At 36.9% G+C, this 17,902-nt stretch overlaps 2 protein-coding genes across 10 annotated transcripts in view; one reads left to right on the top strand and one right to left on the bottom strand.

The window, feature by feature from the left end:
* Positions 1–1,477, bottom strand: part of GANC (glucosidase alpha, neutral C) — an 81,153-nt gene extending 79,676 nt beyond the window's left edge. For all 6 annotated transcript variants that reach the window (XM_053665881.1, XM_037161685.2, XM_053665882.1 and 3 more), the window contains exons 1-2: positions 1,289–1,477; positions 486–706 (exon numbers count right to left, since the gene is read on the bottom strand). Coding sequence is in view for 4 of the 6 variants with exons in the window: in XM_037161685.2 (XP_037017580.2) it covers positions 486–514 (29 nt within the window). In the remaining 2 variants the exon portion in view is untranslated. The remainder of the gene's footprint in view (positions 1–485; positions 707–1,288) is intronic.
* Positions 1,478–1,552: 75 nt separating this feature from the next.
* The window catches only part of TMEM87A (transmembrane protein 87A), a 44,355-nt gene continuing 28,005 nt past the window's right edge, over positions 1,553–17,902 (top strand). The window contains exons 1-8 of one of the 4 annotated variants that reach the window (XM_053665937.1): positions 1,553–1,761; positions 2,976–3,036; positions 5,478–5,563; positions 9,071–9,172; positions 11,167–11,220; positions 11,305–11,349; positions 14,232–14,337; positions 17,324–17,385. In XM_053665937.1, the coding sequence (XP_053521912.1) occupies positions 1,618–1,761; positions 2,976–3,036; positions 5,478–5,563; positions 9,071–9,172; positions 11,167–11,220; positions 11,305–11,349; positions 14,232–14,337; positions 17,324–17,385 (660 nt within the window). In that variant the 5' untranslated portion in view covers positions 1,553–1,617. The remainder of the gene's footprint in view (positions 1,762–2,975; positions 3,037–5,477; positions 5,564–9,070; positions 9,173–11,166; positions 11,221–11,304; positions 11,350–14,231; positions 14,338–17,323; positions 17,386–17,902) is intronic. The other 3 variants (XM_053665927.1, XM_053665933.1, XM_053665938.1) reach the window with 3 other exon arrangements.

Below are 17,902 nucleotides of genomic sequence, written 5' to 3'. Positions count from 1 at the left end.
TACCATTTTCAAAATATTATGAAAACAAGCTCAGGCAGATACATTTGGCCATACTAAAAAAAAAGGTTTATCATAGAAGTAGTCTTTGTCACTGTTTCTTTTAATCAAATGTGCAAAGATTAAGAAATTTGCAGTCCCCTTTTTCCAGCTTTGAAGAATGAGCTCTGGAGTGATAGGGGAAGAGGTGGGTATAGCCAAACTTGGCAAGCAACATGCTTGAAATTTCATGTGTTAGAGTTCTGATCACAGCTCTTCCAGTTTTGTTAACTATCCTGAAAGTATTTTAGGAGGGTCTAGCTATTATATCCACTGATCCCTGGGGAGAGAAAAAGATAATGTACACAAATATAGAGTATGCAAGTAAGAAGTAAAATCAAACAATAAAACCTTCAAAGCCAGAATTTTGCCTTTAGGTTTTTTTCAGGAACTATCCCCTGTCTCTGTGGGCCCTGGAGTCTGTCCCTTCAGCATCACTGCGTTCTCACCTGATTTCCTCTTTTACGGGTAGTTCCATGGCTTCCAAGTCACTTCACAGGCTCCCAGCAGTCAGTCTGGTGATTTTTTTTCAAGCGCGGAGAGGTCTCTTTCGAAATTAGCACCAGCACTTCACCACCGTCAAGACTCTGGGAAATGGGAGTCCCCTCCAGGTCCTTAGGCAGAGACAACTCGATTCTTCTTCTGGAACTTCCAGGACAAACGAGCGTTTCTACGAGGAATTACTTTATTTAGCAATTTTTTCTTGGTAATGAGTGACTAAAGAGAAACTGCTTTCGTTAGGAACCGGAAAGGTCTTTACAGCAGACGGGGCGTACTCAAAGAGTTCTAGAGTGTTAAAATTCCAGCCTGTGATCATGAAATACAGAGATGGTCTGCCTGATTGGGGCGAAGCTTCTGCAGGTCTTTTCAGTGACAGTCACGCCATTTATTGAAAACGGACCGACTTTCTCCCTTTTAATTCTGAGTGGGAAGTGCCAGCCAGGTCTTTGCTGGAGCTTTATGTTCTCCGCTCAAACTCTATAGCAACGTCATACTTTTCCGGGCTAGAAAGGGCTTTTTAAAGAGGTTATCTATTACACAATCCAGTTTAGTAATCGCTTATACTACACCACCGCCAAATTGCAGTCTTTGCCTATTACTCCCAGAAACCAGGAACTCATTACTAGACCCCAAATAGGCAATTAGACTACTTTGGTTTTCCCAGACTTTTGGTCCCGAAGTCTGACTTTGACTTAAGCGGGATAAGGGGCAGCAGGAGGAAAGAGCCAAACACAACACGGGGGATGCTTACCTGGTCCCCAAACCCGTTAAGGGCTAGGAGAGAGCAAAAGAGCCGGTTGAGGCGGAAAGGTTTTTGGAGATCATCCTAACTCGCTAAGGTGACCAGGTTGTGACTGAACTCGCTAAGGTGACCAGGTTTTGACAGAACGACGCCTGCGCAGTTTTCCCACAAGCTCCCAACAGCGAAGACGTCAGGAAGGAGGGGGTGCTGAATCGCCAAACAATGCTCGCGAGGTTTGGAGGGTCCGCCCCCGACCTTCCCCAGAGCAGAGCCGGAAGAGGGCGAGACTAACCGGAAGAAGGTGAAATGCTTTTGGTAGAAGCTCCAGGACTGTGAAGATGGCGGGTGCTGCGTGGCTTCAGTTGCTGCCTGTCATTCTTCTTCTTTTGGGGGCTCAGCCGTCCCCACTGTCGCTTTTTGGTGTAGGACCGATACTTGTCGCCGCTACTGACAGATCCAAGTGGCATATTCCGATACCGTCGGTGAGTGTTCCGAGGCTACTGAGCCTGGAGGAGCAAGGGGTGGGGCTACGGCGGCCCAAGGGGTCCATGAAAGTTTTATAGAAGTCGGTTTCCCAAGGGGTGGGATTGCCTGGAGCGCCCGTGTCGCTGGTTAACGGGGACCCCCCTCCCTGGAGCAGAAAGCCGGAAACCTCTATGCGTAGACTAGCAGAAATGTCAGCGCCACATCAGGAGTGGAATGGTGAAACGGTTTCGTAGCAGAGACCTTTCAGCGCCTGACTTGAGACAGGTAGCCGAAGTTTTACAGAATTCAGTGACCCCTCGTTGGATGAGAGGAATAAGTTTATAGGCGTCCTTTTTCCCTTCTGCACTTTTGTTTTTGCTGAATAGTTCTACTTACGAAGTCGTACGATTTCGTTTGAACTTTGAAATGGTTATTCTAAGCTTTACTGTGTAATTAAGAAGCCTAAGCATAAAAAATATGTATTCTAGTATGAGAATGGCTAAAATAAATAGTATTCTAAAACTTGATATGGTAAGGCTAGTCTTTCGGTTGGATACTTAACTAGATAGGTTTACCTTATCTGCCTCCTACCCCCTTTTGCACTTCATTTGAGTAAGAACTTTAGTCCAGTGAGCAGACAAAAATTAGATGCAGGAAATGTGAAAAATCGTTATTAGTCGTGCTAAAACCATGGTGACTTTTTGTTTAATTCTGCTGTCCTCACTGGTTGTCATGTCCAAATCTTATTTGAGATTTTGTATGGCAAAATTGTAGCTTTTGTTCATTTGATGAAGATCTTCAGGTTGCCAATTTTAGGTATTTGTTGCTAAAATGAGTTAAAGATGGCTATTTGCTCATAGAATAGTTTATTTGAAGAAATTACTGGTTATTCTGACCAGTGATGAGTGAGTAAAGAGGATGATGAGTTTGATTAATTTGTACCATCTATGAAGATTAAGTTGGGACTTTTACCTGCCTTCCTTACAGAGCTCTTGCCTCAGTCACGGCCTGTGTGGAAAGAAATGTCTGTACCAAGCTTCAACATCCTGCAGTTTGAATATGGTGGAATTTTACTAAAAGGAAGGGTATTGATTCCCTTTTTGTTAAAAAAAAAACAACAAACCTAACTAGAACATTTTATTAATGTAGATGTTCATTACAGATGTTACCTTCTGCCTTGGGAATTAAAGTGATCTCATGCTAATTACCTTTCTCTCCTTTGTATTTGCAGGGGAAAAATTACTTTAGCTTTGGAAAGATCCTCTTCAAAAATACCACTATCTTCCTGAAATGTGAGTTTTTGTATTTCATGAAGTTTTTGTTTTGAGTTCTTGAGTGATTTTAAACTTTTAAATTACCTGCTTTCTACTTCTAATGACTTACTCTCAACATAAGTTCTGAAATTTAATAGTCCAGCACTATCTAGGCAGAAGGATATGTATATAACTAAGGTCCTTTCACTGAACAATCTTCAGAATACTTATTTGTATGAATTCTACTTTCTTCTCATTTTTCTGGTATTTATACAGTTGACCCTTGAAAAATGAGGAGTTCAGGGCCTCCCATGCCCCATGCAGTCAAAACATCCACATATAACTTTTGACTCCCTCAAAACTTAAGCTGACTGTATGTATCTATGGGCGTTAGATTGGTTCTAAGACTCCCTGCCCCAGATGCTTGTGTCCGCTTTATAAAGTGGTGTAGAACAATACATACAGTCAGCCCTCTGCATCTGTGAGCTCCTAACTGCTGATGAAAATGGTACAGGTATTTATTGAAAACATCTATGTATAAATGGACCCATGTAGTTCAAACCATGTTGCTCAAGAGTCCAATGTATATTTAGACAAGTTGTGTTGGTTGATTGTTGGCATGGTGTTTTGATCTGTTCTGAGTTACAGAGATACCACTGATTTTGCTTTTGTGTGTGTGTTAGGTATTTACTGAACTCATGAGGTAGGTTTGTCAGATCATTGGCTCTAAGTGAATATGTTGAGTAAACCTTTTGTTTACAAAAGGAGTATTTTACAACGCAGATCTTTGCACGAGGAAACTCAAAGACATTTTCAGGAAATAGGGATTATGTAGAACAAAACCAGTCTGTCCAGTTGAAGAACCACTTTCTCTGAATCCAGAATATCCCATTGTGTATTAAAGAAAAGCGTCCTTTTATTTCTGAAACTGGCTTTATTGTAGAGAGCAGATGATCATGGGAAGCTCCGTTTTAAGATCAGGGATAAAAATCTATGTCATCCATGTGTGCTTCTATACATATCTGTCTCTGTGAAAATGCAGAGTTGGAAGTCATAGTTCTATGATTTCACTCTTTTAATCATTTAGTAAGTAGTCACTAAAAAACTAACTATGTGCACTGTTTGAGTTAGCAGAGAAGAGATAGAAAAGGCTCTTCTCTTGTTGAGTTTTAGTCTGCTGGGGTGAAGGAGGCAGATAGAATTCTATGAAGAATATACTGTGTCCGTGACAATATAATCTCCTGATTAATGACTTAAATTTACTTTGACACACTGGGCTTTCTTATGAGTTGCTTTACAAGGTAAGAGTACCTTTTAGAAGTAGAAGTATTTTGTCTTTTGTCTGATAGCCTGTATGCTAATCTTTCCTTTTATTATGTAGTTTTTTTCACCTGCATTTTGATCTAATGGTATTTTGCTAAGTTACACAAGCTACATATTTTGAACTGTCTGCATTTCATTGTTTTTGAAGGATTTGGGGCTCCTTAAAAGTTACATTATCTTTCACTTCACTTGTGTGCTTTCTTATATTTACCTCGTCTCTGATCTTAAACTTTTGTGGGTTTGTCATATATAGCTTTCCATGAAATTGGCAGGAACTTTTTCATTATCTCTTAAAGACATCCATTCAAAGTTCTTACTGGTGTCTTTTAGCAAGAATCAAAGAAAGAAGATAAAAATACTGACTTTCCCTGGTCAAACAGCTAATCAGTCTTATAGTCAGATTTACATTTTCAAGTCTTTAGACTAATACCTTGATCTACCAGAATATTGTGTTCTAGATTATGTTTAGTAAGTTATATGAGGCTTTTATGATTTCATAAGTTCCTTGAGGCCTCTCATAAGGTGGGTTTTGAAAACAATCTAATACACGATACTCTTTTATTTTTGCTTTTGTAGTTCCTACCTTCAGCAGCCAGGTTTGCTTTTTATTCATAGTTTTTTCTATCCAATCTTGATATCTTTAAAGATTTAGGCCATGAGTTTTTTTCCCCCACTGTTTTAAATATTGCCTTGTGACATCTCTAACGTTGTTACTCCTTTTCTCTCCAAGTGGAATGTAGCCTTTTTAAGGGTCTTGGTAATTTCTGTTCCCTCCTATTCCTGTCTTTGGCTTTAACAGTGTTATGTAGCATAGTATTTAAGTGCTCTGTTTCACAAATATTTGAATGATAACAGAAGACTGGTTTTAACTTAGGACTGCTTTATTTCTAGGTTTTTTCCAACAGAGAACCAGAAGTCAAGATTTTAAAGCATAAAAATAGATATAGTTTCAAAGGTTAAAAACTGTTTAACTGCTTTTTCTTTCTGTGGGTAACAATACTTAATTTATTCAAAGACCGTCCAGTTCTTTTTGCATATGACTTCATTACCTTCTGTTTGGAGGAGGGGTGGTCTTTGAGTATCTCATTTTGGCAGGAAATAAATGGGATATGGGGTTTGGGAATCATCTTTTATTCACAAAGGTTCTTATTTTATAGTTGATGGAGAACCTTGTGATGTACCTTTGAATATAACCTGGTATCTGAAAAGTGCTGATTGTTACAATGACATCTATACCTTCAAGGTAAGGAACATACTTTTCTTGGACTTTAGAGATCATGAGGTCCCGGAGTGTCCTGTAGCTGTGAAGGAGAAAAACTGAAACTAGGATCCATGCTTCCCAAGTTGCAGACCTAGCTGCCAGCAAATCTCAGACTTTCTAGTCTTGGAACACTTATATTTTTAAATATTATGCAGACTACAAATATATAACCATCATGTAGGTTGCTATATTAGAAATTAAAACTGAGAAAATAGAGAAAGATATATTAATTCAAAATAGCAGTAATAAATTTTGTGCATGTTATTATAAAATTTTTTAATGAAAAATGACCTTTTTTTTTTTAAGACCAGAGAGTGGTATTATTTTGTATTTGTGCAAATTCAGTTAGCATCTGGTATAGTAGAAAACAGCTAGATTCTTGTATCCTTTATTCAGTGTGTTATGATAAGTTATTTTGGTTGAAATATATGCACAAAATATGACCTTACACAGATAGGTAGTTGGAAAAGAGAATAGTATTTTTAAATATTTTCAGATACTTGTGGATATTGTTCTTTGATCCTATACCAAAACATAACAAGTGGAGTTTCTTAAAGGTTAGTTGTAATGTGGAATCGAAAGCATATCAGTGAACTTTTAAAAAAATCTGTTACAGTAAAATATATTGGTGTGTCACCCTGGCCGGGTGGCTCAGTTGGTTGGAGCATTGTCCAATATATCAAAAAGGTCGTGGGTTCAATCCCCAGTCAGGGCACATACCTAGGTTGTGGGTTTGAATTCCTAGTGGGGGTGCATAATGGAAGCAGTCAATGATGTTTCTCATATCGCTGTTTCTCTGCCCTTCTCAATTTCTCTCTAAATCAAAAATATATCCTTGGGTGAGGAATAAAAAAGATAAATAAATAGTTGTGTCTTGTACTTCGGTCTCTTACCCATGTTTGATTTTGTATCATCATTCTTGGTCATTTAGAAAAGACTGGTTGGTTGAGTTACATAAGCTTTCCAAATATTAATTCACTTTACAATTAACTCAAAATTATATTTGTCAGTATCACTCTTCAGTCTCATTAGAGCCTCAAAGTACTAGAAGCTGTTGAGCTCATAGCGAGTCAGATAACAAATTTTCCAAAATTCTAATTTTTGCTTAAGAATTCAAATTTTATCACTGGCAGTGAATACTGTCAGTTGTTTCCCTTGAAGTGGTAGCTTTCCTTTGCCCATTTTCAAGAAAATATCACCCAGATAACCAAGTCTAAATAACTAGTTTGTCAATTGTTCTTTCAACTAAATGAAAAAAGACTAGTTATAAGTCAGATCAGTTGCAAAGTGTTTATCTCAGCACATTTATAGTATTTTTGCACACTTCCCATTTTGTGTCATAGAACATTAAAAAGGCATGTACTTGCCCTGACCAGCTGGCTCATTTGGTTGGAGCGTTGTCCTGTACACCAAAAGGCTGCAGGTTCAGTCCTGGTTGGGTTATGTATAGGAGGCAACTGATTGATGTTTCTGTACCTCCCTGACTTTCCTCTCTAAAATCAATATATCCTTGGGTGAGGATTAAAAAATAATAATAATAATCAGAAAAAAATAAAAAGGCATGTACTTAAAGGTTCAGATTTAATAATGTTAATGATTTTTACTGCTTCATTAAGGATATTCTTACATAAAACTGGCATTGTTTTCTTTTAACTGCAAGTTTGTGATTGTGAAGAGTACCATGACGACTAATGCAGTTAGGTGTCATTGCCTTGGTTCCTGATAAGGGGCAACAGTTTTACCCATCATTACTTTTGCACCTGTCAGTACAAGGCAGATAACATATGATGATGATGAAGAATAAGAAAAGAAGGAGGAAGAAGAAAATAGTTTTCTTAGACCTCATGAAAGGGTCTATGGACCACACTTTCAGAATTTCCATGGTATATTTTACCTGTTTTCTTTCTTTAATTTTTTAAAAAGATTTTATTTATTTATTTTTTAGAGAGGAGAAGGGAGGGAGAAAGAAAGGGAGAGAAACTTTCATGCCCTCTACTGGGGACCTGGCCCGCAACCCAGGCATGTGCCCTGGAAATCAACCTGGTGACCCTTTGGTTCACAGGCCAAAGTTCAATCCACTGAGCCACACCAGCAAGGGCTTTTTTTTTTTTTTTTATAAATATTTTATTTATTTATCTTTAGAGGGGTAGGGAAGGAGAGAGGGAGAGAAACATCAATGTATGGTTGCCTTTTGTGCGTCCCCTGCTGGGAACTGGCCTGCAGGGAACTGGTCTGCAACCCAGGCATGTGCCCTGACTGGGAATCGAACCGTGATTGTCTGGTTCGCAGACCGGCGCTCAATCCACTAGCTACACCAGCCAGGGCTAAACGTATTACATTTCCCCTACTATTCTTTAAGGAAAATCTGACTGGTCTATTAAAAATTTCTACCATTCAGTCAGTTTTTCAAACCTTAAGCATTTTGAATTTCTGCCTAGTATTAGTGTCTAAATGATCTTTTTTGTGGTGTTGGTAACTGTTTTTGGCATTTGTTATCCAACATTCGGTAGGATTAATAGGAGGAGGACTAAAAGGACTGAAGAATTTAGAAATGATAATGTCAGAATATGGTTTGAATGACTGTTCGGTGATCTTTTTCTCCTAATTGATTACTAATTGAATTTACAGTTAAAAACTTTATGTATTTAAAGCCCTGGCTGGTGTAGTTCAGTGGATTGAGTGCGGGCCTGTGAACCAAAAGATCACGGTTCGATTCCCAGTCAGGGCACATGCCTGGGTTGCAGGCCAGTTCCTAGCAGGGGCCAGTTCCTAGCAGGGGACGCATGAAAGGCAACCATACATTGATATTTCTCTCCTTCTCTCCTCCCCTTCCCCTCTAAAGATAAATAAATTTAAAAAAAACTTTATGTATTTGAAATTTGTAATGAACTGGTTAAAATCCAGTTTTCATAGGTAGTACAAGTTAAGAATTTAAAAATTATTTTGGATTGCCATAGGACAAAATTCTGAAATTGACAGATAGTTAGAGATGTGATATTGGACCTTAGAAACAAAAGGGCAAGATTAGGCATGTAGGCATCAGAGAAGAATACACAGAACTGATCAATGAAGGAGAAAAATGGTAAATTTTTCCAGAGTATCAGCAGCAGGCTGTGAAGGGCTCCAACAATTCTGTACCCTATCTTAGCTTATGAGCACAAGCATATCTTTTCATTGGTGGTGTTAATTTAGTCAAGTAATTCTTATAAATATATTTTCTGTGAGAAAAGAAAAGCCTTCTAGAGTCTGACATTTTCCCAGTCTTGCTAGAATTTTTAGAGGAACTACCCCTTGTGAGCCATAGACTAGACTTCTGTACTTTAGAGTCTAACACTGTTGAAGTTGTGGATACCAACATAGAGTCTTCATCTTGTGTTGTTAATTTTTAAAATAGTAAGCCCCAAACTATATTTGTGTTTTAGGTGGTGTATATCTTCTAAATATCTTACTTGGGAAAAGTAAGTTATTGTATTTTCTCTATTTTTCCAGGCAGATGACATGGAGACTTATTTGGAAAAAAAGGAATTGTCTGGGAAATACCAAGCAGCATCCAAATTGTTCCAGAACTGCAGTGAACTCTTTAAGACACAGGTAATATTTGGTAGTGGTTAGAGGGAAATAGAAGAGTTGAAAAATGTAATGCCTGTACTTTTGATGATAATTATTTCCTACTCCCCAGTTCTTTCTTCTGACAGAAGTTAGAAGCATGTTCTGATAGGTGTATGGCCAGCCACCTACATATTTTCTCATCACATAAGAGGATCTACTTTTTGTGTGTATGAAAAACAAACCCATTTTTTCTTATTGTAAATATACATAACAAAAAATTGCCATTATAATCATTTTTTTAGTGTCAAATACTACCATTAAGTACATTCACGTTGTTCTCCAACTATCACCATTAGCCACTTCCAGAACTTTTTCATCATCATGAACTGACACTTCTTAACCATTAAACAATAACACCTCCCCCTGGCTGGTGTGGCTCAGTTGGTTGGAGAGGAGCATTGTCCTGTACACCAGAAGTTTGGGGGTTCAGTTCCTAGTGGGGGCACACGTGGGAGGCAGGCAGTCGATGTTTCCTCACATGGATGTTTCTCTGTCTCTCTCCCCCTTTTCCTTTCTCTCAAAACAAAACACCCACACACACATTCTTCGTAATTGCTCTTCTACTTTCCATCTCCATAAATTTCACTATTCTAGATACCTTATAGGAATAGAATTGTACAATATTCGTTTGGCTTCTTGCACTTCACAAAGTGTTTTTGAGGGTCATCCATATAATGTATCAGAATTTCATTCCTTTATATAAGGCTGAATAACACTTCCTTGTACAAATATACCACGTTGTGTTTATCTGTTCATCTCCTGATGGACATTTGAAACCACCAATTTTAAAATCTCTTGCCACTTCATCTAATTTATGTGTCCTGCCTCCACAAATTAGCGTTTTTAGATTTTACTGTTACAGACCTGAAATCAAAGTGTTGAATTTCTCACATAATAAGTGGAGTTTATATTATATAATTCTCCTTTCTTAAAGGATTTGATACAAATTTTTAAAAAAAAAATTATAGGTGTTATAAATAGTTACTATAATTACAACCTTTGCTTCATGTTTACTGCATTTAAATATTGCTTCACAATATTTAACAAATTGCTTTGAAGAGGCAAGGAGTTCACAGAAAGCTAGGTTTTCTGTCTAGTTACTAGGAGTAGTTTATAAGAAGGCTTTAAGTGAGTATTTAGTAATAAGCAAGTGAAGTAATTAAACTATAAAGATTGAGTTCTTGTCATAGCTTAGATTTACGGACTTGGAGGAAAAAGAAAGTGTTTTTGAATGGTTGAGAAAGAAAGCTAGGAACAATGTGATGTTGATTAGGAAGGTTTCTGTGGGTTCCCCAAATTTATCCTCAAGCCCAGGAGAAATGGTTGACCTTTCCCAGATTTGACTGAGAAAGCTACTTACTGCATACTGTTGCCCAAGTACTTTCAGGTCTGCTGTAATCTTTCTAGGGTCCCGTCGTGTACCCCTAGTGGTAAGGTTTCCCCTCCTCCAGTCTAATGTAACAGAATTGAAATATGTGCTCTAATTACTCAAGAAGGAGAATGCCTCATCTACTTATAACTGGTAAGAAAGGTAAATATTAAAATTAGAGTAGGTTTTTTACAGCCATGGAGTGTGTTGTGGTGGAAGGAGCACTGGACCCAAGAGTTAGTAATCTTAAGTTCAAATCCCATTTCTACATAAAGCTTTAAGCTTTAAGCCACATACTCCTTGTCTGTAGAAGGGTAGGGAACTAGAAGATCCCTCCATCCTGAGCATGTATCTTTGATCTAAGATTTTGTAATTCTTGAATATCTGTAATTCTTATAGAAGAACTGAATGGCCAGTTTGCTTTGGTAGTAGTTTTAGTTCCCAGCAGAGTTTTTTTTATCTCGTTCATGGTTAATTGAAAATCTTTTGTCTGTCAATGCCATATTATTTATTATTATAATGTGTTTTGCTTTAACCATTCTTGTGGATTTTGATTTATACTTTACTATTATACATCTTTAATTTTAGTGTTATATTTCTTTCATAGAGCTTTTCTGGGGATTTGGTGCATCGATTGCCTCTTTTAGGAGAAAAACAGGAGGTAATTGTTTTCCTTGTTAATATTTCTGAGAGTAAAGTTAAAAATTTGAATTAATTTTTTCTTCTTTCTTTTTTAATATTTAAGGCTAAGGAGAATGGAACAAATCTTACCACTACTGGAGAAAAAATTGTAAGTGTTGTAATGAATTTGGGGGATTAAACACTTATTTCGGTATTCTTATGTTTGTGTATTTTGAATTATCTTGGTATGCTAATATTTAAAAAGAAACTTAAGACTGGAAACTATGCACCAAAGTGTTAATAATGGTTGTCTTTAGATGATGATATGAATGACTTTTATTTTCTTCTTTGTGTTTTCTGTGTTTTCCATATTTGCTACAATCATTCTGTATCGTTTTTGTACTTATTACCCCTTAAATATATCCGCCTAAAAAGAAAAAGCCCAGGTGAGAGGCAAAAGCATTTATTTGAGATCCAGGAAGAATTGCAGTTCTGGAAATCACTGATTCTGGCAGAAACCCAAATAGTGTTCTGTTTAGGAGCCAAAGGCAAGGGGTATTTATGAAAAGAGGAAGGGGAAAAATGTGAATTGAAGAAAGGAATTTCTGTTGAAGTTCACAAGTCAAGGAAGGAATTTCTCTAAGTGCGAGTAAGCTTTTTTTTTTTAAGCTCTACATGGTGGTGCTAATTCTAAAGAATGTCTTTAATTTTCAGTCTGGTAGCCGGGCTGTCAGCCTTTCCATTAGCTGTGCAGACAGTTGTGTAGAATACAGTGTTGCTCTGGCCCATTCCACAGACTGGAGGAGTAAGATGTGCAAGGTGGTTCCTCTGGGTGGCAGCTCTAGTTATATTATATTTTACAAATATTACTTGTAGGTGGGAAGAAACGTTTGAGAAAGAACCTTAAACCCCATGTAAAATTATTTTGTGATATAATATAACTGGAACAGAGTTTAGAAAATTGAGATAGGTTGGATACTATAAATGTGCTTAAATTTGCATAATTCACTTTCTAATTCACAGTAACTCCTTAAAACTGCCAGTTTAAAATACAGAGGAAACAGTATAGTTATTTATGTTGGGTCATGCTTTTTACAAAACATTAAAGCTTTTAATTTTATAACAACTTCATTAAGACATAATATACGTATCTCAAATTTACCCTTTCAAAACATAAAATTTAGTGTTTTTAGTATATTTACAAATTATGCAACCACCAGTTGTTATCTAATTCTAGAACATTTTTTATCACCCCAAGAAGTTGCAGCATAAACCATTAGCAGTCACTCCTCAGTCCGTCCTTCCCCCAGCCCTAGGCAACCACTATTCTTCTGTCTCTAAGGATTGGCCTGTTCTGTGCATTTCATATAAATGGAATCATACAATTTGTGGCCTACTGTCTGGCTTCTGTCACAACTTAAAACTGTCTTAACTCTTACTTCCTTCTTGTGCAGAGCCTTAACATCAGACAGAGGTGAGTGATGAGGGCATTCTCAGGCCTCTCTTGGTCATGTGTGCACAGTCTCACACATACATGCACAGGCCTGCATGTACTCACTGCTTTCTAGATTTTCAGCAATGTCTGAGAGCTCTTCAGAATGTCCTGTGGACATCTTATTTCCAGTTTTTCCTTTTTTAAGTTTTTAGGCAGCCTCTTAATGGCCCCGCCTAGTAATGTTGCCTGGGGCAGCTGTGATCTTTCACAGTTGCTGAGTGTTTTTGAGAGTGGTGTGAGTACAGGGTCCTTCACACTGAGTGAGCTCTGAGTCAGGTCATATAAAAGTTAAGGCCTGGGAATGGAGCTTTTTAGCACCTTCCAGATAGTTCTGGCAGTTGGGCTTTAGAGGTTCTCCAAACTTGTTTTTTCCGGTGGTTCCCAAACTTCTGTTTTTCGCAGGTGTTATAGTTGAGAGTACTTTGGTATCAAGGAGCTTGGAACCAGGGCATGGGATTAGGGTGAACAAAAACACCACAAAGTTTGCTTTTACTATCAAAATTCAGCTAGTTTTTTTAGTGAGATCCCTTTTCAGCCTTTTTTCTTGAGGAAGTAGTTCTAGGATTGTTGATTTTGATATTTTTGCTCATATTCTTGCTGCTTTTATTGGGTGAGTGCATTTTCAAATTCTTATTTTGCCATTCTGGAAGTGTCTCTACCCTCCCTGCTCCAATTATAGTTGTATAGAATTTTAACCTAAAAATGATTTAGGCGTGGCAGACTTTATTATTATTTTTTTAACAGAACATCCATTGTGTCTTTTCTTATTGCTAATGTGTATATGTTTACTGTAAAAAATTCAGCAAATATACATAAATGAAAAGAAAATAATCATCTATAGTATTACCACACACAGAGAATATAAATATATAGTCTAGTCTTTTGTCTTCTAGTCTTTTGTCTTTGTGCATATTTATATTTCATTTATTTAAAAATGTGAATCTTAGCCCTGGCTGGATGGCTCAGTTGTTTGGAGCATCATCACATACACCAAAAGGTTGTGGGTTCGATCCCTGGTCAGGGCACATACCCCCCAGGTTTTGCACTGGGAGCTTCTAAGGGAGGAAACTGATCAATGTCTCTTTCTTTGTCTTTCTCGCTTCCTCTCCCTCTAAAGTCAGTAAAACATATCCTTGGCTGAGGATTTAAAAAAAACAAATGAGAGTTTTACAATATGTATTATATTGTAACTTTTTTTAGAGCTCAGTAGTATGACTTGGTCATCTTTCCAGTTCAGTAAATATTTATGGCATCATTATTTAAATGCCTGCATAGTATTTTATTATATGAATACATTGCAATTTGTTGACAGATTCTATATCATTGATCATTTATGTTTCTTTATCTTGTCATTTTAAACAGCACTGCAGTAAATATATTTGTTTTTAGATCTTTATTTTCTGGTCTAAAAACAATTTCATATTGGTGAATATTTTGCTTTCATAACTTAAAAGTAAAAATCCTTTATAATTCTGAAACAAAATTTCCATGCTGTATTATTAACTTGTCTTCTAAATTCTTAAGACTTGAAGTTTTAATGCCATTTTTCTCTCTAGGCAATGCATGATCCATTGAAAACTTGGCAAGATGCACCATACATTTTTATTGTACACATTGGCATTTCATCCCCAAAGGAATCATCAAAAGAAAATCTTTTTACTAGTAAGTACATTTCGTTTCTTTTTATATTTGTATTATGTAGTTGTGGCATGCATGGGTCATGTGTAATTGCTTTAATGGAGGGAATAATTAAGAATGTTCAGAAGTAGAAAAATTGAGGGAGAGAAATTAACATTTTTTCTGTACCCATGATGTACCAGATAGTCTAAGGTAGTTCACATATGCTTTCTTATTATATATGCTAGATACTAGATTTCATTTTCCTTTATCTGATCCTCCAGCTTTTTAAATTTTTAATTAGTATCACGTTCTTGGTATTCTGAAATAGACTTGTCAAAACTTAGTTACAAAGTCAAAACCTGGCAATTTAAAAATAATTTTACTATTAATAGACTTTGGTAATTTTTTAATGTCTCAATATTTTTTCTTTTTCAAATTTATTTTAAAATTACAGTTGAGATACAAAATCATACTCTTACTATGTTGTGCACTGAAACTAATATATTTTGTATGTCAGTTGTCTCAATTTTTGTTGGTATTCTCATTTTCATTCTTGTTTCCCAGTTCATGGAATCATATCTTACCTGGAATTTTGCATAGCTTACTAACTAACTGGTCTTAATTTCTTGTAATTTTGTTTTGTTTCTTCCTTCTCTGCATTCTCCTTTCCTCCTCTGCTTTTTTCAAGGAGAATTTTGAATAGAAACAGTTACCATGGTCATCCTTATTTTACAATATTGGCACATGTTTACTGTAGACTTTTTCCAAAATATTTTTTGTTTGGTTAAGGCTACCCCTTTCTATACCAATTTTACTAAGTGTATTTTTTTTTTTAGTGTTAAGAATGAATACTCAGTTTTATCAGGTACTTTGATTATATTGATTAAAATTATCATAAAGATTTCCTCATTTAATTTGTTCATGTGATGCAATTATACAACCGGTTTTCTAATGTTAAATGTTTCTTGAATTTCTGAGATGCCACTATTTGGCCTTGATACACACACAGAGCTTCCAGCTTACATTCTTTTTTGTTTTATCCATCTTTTGTTAGGAGCTAAGAATAGATTTTAAAGCACAGACTACATCATATGAAAATTTTCTCTTTAAAACAGTATTATCAGTTTTCTTCCCTTCATGAAAACCTTTGAAGCCTTCCTACTGCCTATAAAATGTCCGCAGTGTGCATCAAGGCTTATGAAACCACAACTTGTATCAGTTTACCTTTTGCCAGCCTTGTGTTAAAAACCCTAACAATGGGTACTATGTGTAGTCTCAGAGACTATATGTTCTGTAAATATATCGTGCACCTGTCTTTTGTTATTTCTTCTGCCTGGATGGTTTTTTACTTTGTCCCGGAAAATGCAGATTCATCCTTCTGGGCCTGGCTGTGAGGGACAGTTCTAAGGGTACATGCTTTTCAAGTAACTTCCTCTTCCCTCTAGATCACAGGGGGCAAACACAATCCGGCCCTCCACCTTGTTTTATCTGGCCTGGTACCTCATTTCTACCCAGCGGCAGTGCTGAGCTCTCCTTAACTGTTAAGGAGTGGTTACGTTTACACAGTCCTAAAATTACATTCGGCCCTTTGAAGGCAACCACAAGGCTGATGTGGCCCCTGGTGGAAATGAGTTTGACACCCCTGCTCTAGATGGTACTACACTAGAATGGCAGAAAACATCTTGTACATCTGACCATCCCCTATTTTCCATAGCGTATTACATAGTGAGTACTCAAGTTGTATTTTAGCGTAGAGTAGGGGTTAGCCAGCTTTTTCTTAAAGGGCCAGATGGTAAATGTTTTCTCTCCTACAACTACCCAACTCTACCATTGTCTGAATGCAGCCATAGACAGTATGTGAGTGGATGTGACTTTTTTATTAAAAATTTATATTTATAAAAAATGGATGGCCACATTTGTTCCATGTGCTGTATTTTTTTTTACTTTTGGCATGGAGTAAGCAAAGAATGTGACAGATATTCACTAATTATTTGTTCTTTTATTAAATTAAGAAGGTACAAATTTAGCCCTGACCAGTGTGGCTAAATGGTTGGGTGTGACCAGATGGTTGGGTGTCATTCCACAAAATGAAAGGTTGCTGGTTCGATTCCCACTCGGGGCGCATGCCTGGGTTGCAGGTTTACTCCCTGGTCAGGATGCACGTGAAAGGCAACCCATCGATGTTTGTGATCGCTGTTATGAGATACTCTGTTTGTCATGAAAGTATTGGGACTGATTTATTTTTAATAATGGCATGTTCTTTCTCCCTGATAAAAATTAGTAGGAAATTCTTGTTGAATAGGCTTTTATTAGTCTGTCTCTGGATATAGAAATCACTTCTCGTGGAAATCAGTTTGTACTTATTAATCAGACAAAATTTATCCAAAAAGTTTTATTCATTATAATTTAAAAACAATCATACGTTTGTTCACTAAGTCAAGTCTGACTTTTAGCTTCTTGTCACTGTGATTTGTTCTGCTTCCTTAAACACTTTATTGTTATTAAGGACCTTCTAAAAATGATACATTCATGTAGCAAAGTCACATAAAATTGAAGTAGGTAAAAAAAACAGTAGGAAAATGTAGGTAAGAAGAGAGAGAAGACAGGGAAGGAATGAAGTCCTGTACTTTTGAAAGTACAGGATGTGTTGTAAGGAAAACTGTGTATGAAGTGTGTTTGAAATTTAGAGCATGGGGGAAGTTGCAGTTGGGCAGCTCACAGAAGGCTTCATGGAGAAAGTACACGCAGTCTAGACTTTAAAGAGTATGAGGATGGAAACAAAGGGCTTTTCCACTTAAGATGTTGACTGGAACAGTGGCGTGGAGACCTGTGTGGGGCACAGCAGGGACCATGAGGGCACATAGCAAATTTCATCATGCTCTACAAATGGAATATTTACGGGGATTGAGGTGGTTAAAAGTAAATGACCTACTGGAAATTTCATTTATTTTATCAAACAGATATCAGGTAATGTTTTTGTTTAATTCCCACATCCTTTACATTAATTCTGAGCACTGTGTTTTGGCAGTGACTGTGGAAGTGAAAGGTCCCTATGAATACCTCACACTTGAAGAATATCCACTGATGATTGTAAGTGAACTTACATTTTTTAACCTCAGTATTAAATGAGTTTAGCTTGAAAGAGTATCCGTGTTTTGTGGCAATATCCTTTTTTTAAAGAATTGTTCCTGAACAATTCACAAAATATTGCTAGTACTTTTACACTTACTTTTTACTAGACTGTGGCCTTGGGAGTGTCAGTGAGCCCCTTTGAGCCTCATTTTCTCATTCGTAACATGAAGAGTTTGATGACTTGTGGAGCTGTAGAGACCGAAAGCACCTCAAGGGTTGTTTCACACCTCCCATTCTCTTAAGGTTCCAAAGCAGCGCACTTCTGACTGCCCTGCGGTTTCTGACCCCATTCACAGTAACTAAGTGATGAGGTTTCATCCTTTTTAGTGTGTGTGTGTGTGTGTGTTCATAAGAATATCCTTAATGTATTTTCAGATTTTCTTTGTTCATATTTTTGTTCTTCCTTTCTATTTTATAGTTTTCCCACTTTGTCATATTTCATTGCCATCAGATATATCCAAACCTGGTCATGCCT

This window comes from Artibeus jamaicensis, unplaced genomic scaffold (assembly GCF_021234435.1).
Source record: "Artibeus jamaicensis isolate MK-2021 breed Jamaican fruit bat unplaced genomic scaffold, CSHL_Jam_final contig_1132, whole genome shotgun sequence".
Lineage (NCBI taxonomy): Eukaryota > Metazoa > Chordata > Mammalia > Chiroptera > Phyllostomidae > Artibeus > Artibeus jamaicensis.
This window is presented reverse-complemented; position numbering and strand designations above follow the sequence as displayed.